The 8,798-nt window shown below is 45.3% G+C and overlaps 1 protein-coding gene across 1 annotated transcript; it reads right to left on the minus strand.

Annotated features, from left to right (window-relative positions):
- Nucleotides 1-1,384: 1,384 nt before the first annotated feature.
- Nucleotides 1,385-6,395, minus strand: phlda3 (pleckstrin homology-like domain, family A, member 3). The gene is made up of 2 exons (XM_079519022.1): nucleotides 5,516-6,395; nucleotides 1,385-3,342 (listed from the first exon to the last, which is right to left on the minus strand). The coding sequence occupies exon 1, from the start codon at nucleotides 5,997-5,999 to the stop codon at nucleotides 5,559-5,561; it is 441 nt and encodes a 146-aa protein (XP_079375148.1). The 5' UTR covers nucleotides 6,000-6,395; the 3' UTR covers nucleotides 1,385-3,342; nucleotides 5,516-5,558.
- Between the last annotated feature and the right edge of the window lie 2,403 nt (nucleotides 6,396-8,798).

Below are 8,798 nucleotides of genomic sequence, written 5' to 3' on the forward strand. Positions count from 1 at the left end.
TAGTTGCTTATATTTGGGCTTGTTTCCAAATGTTTTGATTATTGTTTAAACCAGTGGTTCTTAAAACAGTTTAAGTGCCAGGGACGTTAAGACGAGCTGAATCTAACTATGCACTGATTGCCAGGGGCGTTAAGACGAGTTTTTTAAAAAAAATCCATATTTTTGAAAATTCCTCTAATCTGGTGTGCAGGTGATGACATGCACATGACATGCACAATATAATTACATTTTCTTTCTTTTATCCCATTATAAAATGGGCTAAAATGGCACCCAGGACCAAAACTGGTGTCCACCCCCTGGCACTACATGAAGTGTTCATATCAAGGAACCCCAAATCAATGTACATTTATCCACGACCCCCCCTCTGAAATTATCATTTGTGCTAGGGATAGTAGATTTGTTGTTAAATTGTTAAAGCCCCCCGTAGATCTATAAGCTCATAACGCGTTGTAAGCTTGTAGATCAGCTATTTTCAAATAGCCTGCATATATCAACACCATTGTGCACATGTGGCCTCGCTTCTTTTGGGCTTGTTTTCATTAGCCTCGATACCCAGGCTTTCATTTCGTCTGCGCGAAAAATGAAAGCCTGGATTTACGCATGGGCTGCACTGGCCTAAACGTGGGAGTCAACCCTTCCGCGTAGGCGTCGCTTCAAATGATGTGACGTCAGGGCTCTGAGCGGTGTGCACCCCTCAAAAGAACACCGTGAGGAAATCATTACCAGTGGAACTTCAAACGAGACTATGCGAGGAAAATGAGGAGAATGGCTGAAGAACCCACCCACACCGTCTAAGAAAAAAACCAACGTGTGCCGACTCTGTGGAAATAACTTTGACAGTCCTTTAGAATGGTATACTCCAGCAACCAGTGGTTTCTGCTTCTGGTCGACACAATAACAGTGCTGCACTGGGGGGGAGGAGAGACCGGGGCTGACGGACAGATCGGTGAACCAATCCAGGGTGTGCGCAAATCTGAGCCCTCCCATCTAGGCCAGAAATGTCTAGCGTTAGCTCAGGCTAGTTTTCATAGACCAGGTTGCTTATGTCTCTCACGAAACCTGGCAACACTGCAGAGCACCATTTATGCACGCAAGAAGAACAGGAGAGACATTCTGTTTTCAACAGGCTATAACAGCACAGTTGGACCAGACCACAATTGGAACCAGATGATCGAGGTTAGCTATTAACAGTCCAAACACAGAATACTTTCAATGTGCAGATGGAACAGAAGAACAGTCCTGTGTTTTTCCTCTGAAAAGAACCACAAGCATTCTGCACGAATAGAAACATTGGATCAGGGCAGGCTAAATATACAATACGCAAAGCATCTTAGTGGATTGATTCCACAATGTCGCTCAAACATGCAAACTCGGGCTGACAAAATGCAGTTGTTTATGAACCTTTATTAAATTGTAATACTGTCCATGGCTTGTATTTTCAGCAAACATCATATACAAGTAAAATGCTTCTTTGTTGTGTGCAAACATTTGAAAAAAGAAAAGAGGTATACAAACAAACACAAATTCTCAAACAGAAAAGTCTGACGGAGCAACAATTTTATAATTAAGACGTATAAAAGAACAAACAAAGAATCAACGTCCTCCTGTTTCAAGAAAGATGTGATTGAGTCCAGGTGGTGCAGGCGTTGGATTCCCCCCTCTGTGGTACTACGTACCTTGCTTGGTTGGGCAGTTCAATGAATACAATAGGCTCTGTCCACACAGCATAACTCTTCCTACTTCAATAGGCTCTGTGCACACAGCATACCTCTTCCTACTTCAATAGGCTCTGTGCACACAGCATACCTCTTCCTACTTCCGGGCCCTTTCACTACTTCCTTCACAGGTGTTACTGGTTATACTAATTGAGGCTCTGTTCCGTTTAGTGAACAGTGGTTCCCAAACTTTTTACAAGGACCCCCATAACTCTGACAGTGTACACAATAAATGTAACTAAATGGACCCTTAACGGGTCCATTTGTTTCCCCCGTATGGGGCCATTTGGAACCCACTCAAGGACACTTTGAGACCCACTGGTGCAGTGGGTGAGTGGGTGAGTGTTTCCAGTGAGCCAACATGCATAATATCAGCACCCTGACTCTGTTTGACCAGAATGGAACAGAGCCTTCATATCATCGCTAACACCTGAGCGAGTGAGTGAAGGAAGTAGTGGAAAGGGGCCGAGAAGTAGGAAGAGTTATTCTGTGTGCATAAAGCCCTGTTGACTGTGTTTGTGGGAGTGCAGCAGACAGTGGAGAGCCATCTCATGTTACTCCGTTTGCGACTGCCACAGATTCTGTTTATCAGAATCGGGAGGGATAGCATGTTCCTCTTAACCTGACTCGGAGTCAGGTTATGTTCCTCTGCCCTCCTGGCTAAACTCCTTAATGGCATAGTAGTGAAAAGAAGTGGCTGGTGATGTCTTTTGGAGGAGATGTCGTTGTTTACACCGTATCCCCAGGATCAACCGTAAGGGTTTGGCAGTGACGATAATACAAGACTGAATCGTGAAGAATTTATTTTGTAAGATTAAAAACAAATTGTTAATTTAAAAAAATAGGAACGGGAAAGATGCGATCGAGATGTCCCCGAAAACATCAGAGAGGAAGTCCAACGTAAGATGAAGGCACTAAGACGTGAACAGTATTGAATACGTAGGACCACAATGGAAACAAGTCCCCAGGACTTTTTTGTGTCATCCTTTTTAGCCTAAATGTTTTACTGTACCACCGGGCTCTTTACATTTCTGACTAGTTGTATTCAAAGCATTCAATCAATCAATCAATCAATCAAACAATCAATCAATCAATCGCTACAAGCAAGCACACTCCTCCTGTTACTCAATGTTTAGCTATTGCAGTTTTTCTCTACTTTGACCTCAAAAGCAGACATTGGAGAAATCACGAGACGGACATTCCACTTCAACCCATTAATACCGGGAAAGCATCCACGTCGTCATTTTAGATTTGTGCATTGGCTATTCAAAAATAGCAGATGTACATGAGCTGTGTTGTACTTCTGTTCTTTTTTTGAACATTTCTGAAAAATCTTGAAAGTACTGATTTAGAAGGCGTTTGTAGAGTGGGCCTCGGGTCCCAGGAAGGAGGGTACCCCCGGCCAGGGTGCAGTCCTGTGGTCCATATACAGCATAGAGAGGTAATCCTGATGTCCTGTGATGTTCCTATGATGTTCCATGTTGTCTTATGATATCCTATGATGTCCTATAATGTCCTATGCTGTTCCGACCCGTATGGTCGTCTAGTCCCGGTCCTGGTGGTGAAAGAACCTCTTCCTTCTTTCCCTGCGATTGGTCCACTCCCAGTCCCAGAAAGCCGCTATCCTCTGAAAGTACACGTAACACAGAATATAGAACACAGATTTTTACTTCATAGTTTTGTGTTGTTGGGGCAGCTAGCTGCCTGGCAATGCTTTAACAATTAACAGTGATTGTGAACCTGTGGGCCCCCCCCAAAATATTTGACATGATAAAACATTATGTTAAAAAAAAAAGATATTTCTTCTTTTAAGTTTAAAAAGAAAATTACATTTTCTTATGTGATGCCATAAATAGGAATGCATTACTGTGTTGGTTCCATTGATCCAAGCAGGGAAACATTCAATTTATTGAGCGTTAATCAACATGCTTTGAAAATGCATGCAGCCTCGCCATCTATCTGACCACGTGTTAAGTGGTCAGTTGGGTGTTTGTTACGCTCTTGAGATTTTCAAGTGAGTGTGTGTGTGGGGGGGTGGGGGGCTGATGCAGAAAAGGTTGAGAGCCGCCGCCGCCGCTTAAGAATGTACACTTGGGAGTTGTAGTTCCACATTAATAAATGAGACAGCCGCTGTGAGTTTAAAGTCTCTGTCACCAGGGACACTAAGTTAATTTGGGCTACTTGACTTCTGCTGCTACTCCTCACTTAAGGAAGTGTCTCTGTGGATTCCCGGCCAGTGAGCTCATAGTTCAGACTTAGATAACTCTCTCACACTCTCTCTCTCTCTCTCTCTCTCTCTTAGTGAACACTTGGGGGAATTCAGCCGTCCAGCCTCTGTGAATGCCATGCCGGGTTGTCACATGATCATATGTGTGTATGATGGTAGTGAGGTGACGTCTAAATGTTGGAACAGCTGAACGGAACAAGATGAACGGATATCATTTCCGTTTAGCGCTGGTACGGTTCTCTGCGGTTTCAATGACCAGTGGCGAGTGCTAGAGAGAGAGAGTTGTTGTGGGTGTTTTAAAAATAATACTCTGCTGCCAAGTGAACGAGAGGCAGATGTTATTTTGGAAGCTCACACTGCCTCAAACATATTGTCCACACTAGGAAATATAATATCTGGAAAACTGTAGCAACATATTCATTTATACCCCATCACAGCCACTGGCCGAAAATAAATAAGCGATCCTTTCGGCAAGCAACACTTACTTACTTATTTTTTGACTTACTAGTAAGTAAGTAAATGAGGCTTAATAGGGGCTTGTCTAAACCCAAACCTCTTATTGGTAAATGGTAATAATGACCTTATAGGCATGAATGAGGATAGGCGACATGCCTACATCACACCAGTGGTTCTCAAACTGGAGTCTGTGGACCCCCAGGTGTCGTTGAAGGGGTTCCAGGGGGTCCCCAGAAAAGTGAAGAACAGTTTTAATTCCACAGTATAATTAACCGGCTAGACGTTATAGCCCAATGAGAGAATGTATGAATAATGAAAGACAGCGAGTTTGAACTGAATGCACGTTGATAACAGGCACAGAACACAGAGAGTGGTTCTCAAAGTGGGGTCCAGGGACCCTGGGGGGGTCTTTTTCAACCCTACTGTATTATACTTTGGCTATTTGAAAATGGCCATGGGCCGTGAGCTTGTAGATCTATTATTTATTTATTGCCAAAATTGTTTTGGGTAAATGTTTTCTTCTTTTTTTTAACTAAAATGTTCTCTTCTGGCGGTCCCTGGCACAACATCTTTATAGATGAGAGTCCTCGGCCAAATACTAGCCTATATATAAATATGGGGGTCCTTGATATGAACAGTTTAAGAAGCAGTACAGGCTAGAGCAGGGGTTTGTCCAAATAATAACCTTTAATATATATAATAGTTTTTCTTGCTCTTTTGAAATATTTTCTTTCACATCAGGGCATTGTAATGACCATTAGACTCGAGCAATAAGCCACATATCGCCCTGACTTGCTCCTCAAATTAATGTGCATGATGTAATTTGCAGATGTGAGGGAACTTGATTTAATTGACTACATGTTGACTAAAATATTCTTATTTCATTAAAAAGAAAAATCCTCTCTCACACTCATGCCAGTGTGACACTGCCAGTGACAGTGTAACCCCTATCTTCTGGTTCTCAATCTCAATAATGCAACCTCCACTGTGCCATTTGTCAATGTTGGCACAGGTGCATGTGTAGAATATATAGTCCAGGGGTATACTGTACTCTAGAGTCCACTAGTACAGTACAGTAGACCCACAGTAGATCGGCTGCTAGATCCACATAGCTTACCTGTCCTCTGTATTATGCCCATTCATTGTGAGCGCCTAGCGGCTCACTGCGCCTCCTCCTCGCCGCTGCTGCCGAGCTGCGAGGCGGACGACAGGTGTCGGTTCCTGCCGCTCTGCACGGCCTGCAGGTTCTTGTAGCGCACCAGCGCCAGGGCGATCTCCGCGTTCCACGCCGTGCCGTCCTGCGGGCACCTGAAGTCGATCTCCTTGCCCGTGGCCATCACCACGGTGAAGTACACGAGCCCGCGCTTGTGCTCCACACAGTCCACCGTGGCCATGCGCTCGAAGCGGAGCTCCTTGGCCTTGGAGGAGGAGGAACAGGAGCCCCCTCCTCCTCCGCCGCCTCCGTTACCGCTGCCTTTGCTCTTGTGGAGGCGCAAGCCCTCGTCGGTGAGCACGCAGCGCTTCTTCTTCCAGAGCTGGAGCAGACCGCTGCTGCGCTTCTCCACCAGCCCGTCTCTCATCACCTTGACCGGCAAAGACATGGTGGTGGTCCAGTGGTCTGGCTGGTCCCACTTCCACAGCAGCCCCGGCGGTTTTGACAGGGGATATGTATAGGCGGCCTATATGTACAATATAGTCTAGTCTTCTGCTTCTTCTCGCTCCCTATCTCCACGTTCTTGTGGGAGAATTTAAACAACAACAATGGTAATCCATTCGATCCAAATGCCACCAGATGTTGTCAATATTCCCTCCGCGTACGTGAGGTAATGTCTTGTTGTTCTCCCGCGGACAGTGGCTTAATTTCCCGACAATAATAAAGCCTGCCATGGGAAAATAAATGTCATTGTATATGTACGCCTGTAGCCCCAAACGCTCCGACGCCTGTGCGTGTGTTTTGTTGCCGGCTGCTGGCTCCTGGCTGGCCGGTCTGCCTGGATATGTTTGTACATGCCCAAGCTCTTCTCCACACAGTCCGGACCTTCTCCGTTTACACTGGCTGGCGCCTCCCCGCCTCCCAGTCAGTGACGACGTTACACGTGTGTGTGTGTGTGTGTGTGTGTGTGTGTGTGTGTGTGTGTGTGTGTGTGTGTGCGTGCGTGCGTGCGTGCGTGCGCGTGCGTGCGTGCGTGGTCTATCTCATTTTCACTCAGTGCTCGAGCACACAGAATCAATTCAAATGCATTAATTTATTTTAAGTTAAATTATTTTTGGCTGATTGCATAATACTACCCCTGCACAATATAAGTTAGAGGAGTGGTTTTCCCCAAAGACATGATTTTTTGAGTGGTGCAACCACTCCTATAGACAGCTATGTGTGTCCCTGCCTGGGTCCCTGGCTGTGTCCCTGGGTCCCTGGCTGTGTCCGAGCACGGAAATAGCTTTAGGTTGGTTTTCACAACCAAGTGTCACTGTTGCGCAGCCTAAAGTGCTTTACAGAGTCGAACGTAATCGACGCAAGAAGTCATACGCAACGGAGTGTGAGAGAAATTTCTCCCCTTGCGTCACAGTGATCCGTTGCGATCCGCCCGGTCCAGCAGAGAGCAGCAGAGAGCAAAAAGGCTTTGCTCCTCTGCTCGACCCCTCTTGAAAGAGGATGACACTTCTATTCCGCCGGCACATTGAGTAAACGTAAACACGATCGGCTATCACATTGAAAGTTAAACAGGACAACATGACATCATCATCGAAGCACTGCTTTGCAAACTCGCCGGTGATTATTTTTTGACCCAGTCCAGCCCTGGTGTTCAGACGAGAACTCAGCGGAGTGTACAAGCGTGTACTGTGTATAATTTATTGTATCCTATGCTTCCATTCGGTGACAATTTGACCTTTTACAGACGCGACCAACAAACCGTGTTTTCCGTTGCAGATGATAATAAATTCCACTAGTAATGAACTTCATGTCGCTGGCTTCCTTTGACAATGAATGGTAGACTGCAATCTGAGCCGTGTGAACGCAATGATTAATTGATTACATCACTAGCAAAAGACGCAAAACTGCAAAAGTTTCAAGCTTGCATGTGCGGTGTGAGCTTGTAGATTGGCCAGCACAGGTGACAATACAGTTTGTACAATGATCCAATCTGTCATATAGCTGCCATAGTGGACAAATAATTGATTGCACATTATAGTGATTATAGACAGACGTAAGAATACAATAGCGACGGAGGGACTATGTAAGGACTTAAAATAAACGTGCGTTTTTTTGTGTGCGTTTGACTCCCCCGCGCAACGCACAAACGGACTCTGCCCAGGCCTTAACACACACACACACACACACACACACACACACACACACACACACACACACACACACACACACACACACACACACACACACACACACACACACACACACACACACACACACACACACACACACACATATTAACTGTATATGATGATTTGGGGTGTTACAGTACGGTACAGTACAGTACAGTTGAGGGACACCCTGGGTACCCCCACACGGTAACTCTGTCATTTCTCAACCGTTTTGGACTCTGGGTGGCTCCCCCTGGCCCCCTGGGCGCATTCCTGGGGGTCTGGATGTTCCGGGGACCCCCAGGGACCCCCACACAGTAACTGTCATTTCTCGACCGTTTCGGACGCGGGGCTGTGGGTGGCTGTGGCTGTAGGTTTGGAACTTCCGGGGACCTCCCGGGGACGCCCACACGGAGTTGCACCACTCACTTCACACGGGTGTGATTTTTTTTAATCAATTACACTTACACACCCCATGAAGCCTTGAATTCTGCTGCTATTTGTCTCAAAGTGCCTGCAAAAAATGCTGCTATTTGTCTCAAAGTGACTGCAAAAAATGCTGCTATTTGTTTAAAAAAAACTTTACATCCTGTATAACATGTAGATAACAATGCAATGCTGTACCCCCTCCAACTGTATATACTTTCCCCATTTTCAACTGTTTTTATATTTTAACACTTGCTTTGACATTGTAAACGTATGTTTTCTCATGCCAATAGCTCCTTTGAATTTAATTTAATTTCATTAATTGATGATGACCCGGTTATCAGATTATTTTATCTCCACGATATATAGTATAAGTAGTTTTTTTGGGTGACCTACACCTTTAAGAGGAGCTCATGTGCACCTGTTTGTTATTATGGAGAACAAACACAACCTGTAGCATCTTGTCCACACACACACACACACACACACACACACACACACACACACACACACACACACACACACACACACACACACACACACACACACACACCTGTTTCAGTGTTTCTACTATGACTTGCTGCTTTCTCTCTCTCTCGGAATGTGAGTGGGAGGGAGGTTGTTGAGGGCTCAAGGGTGAGTGAACAAGGCAA

Source organism: Electrona antarctica (genome assembly GCF_951216825.1).
Source record: "Electrona antarctica genome assembly, chromosome: 2".
Classification (NCBI taxonomy): domain Eukaryota; kingdom Metazoa; phylum Chordata; class Actinopteri; order Myctophiformes; family Myctophidae; genus Electrona; species Electrona antarctica.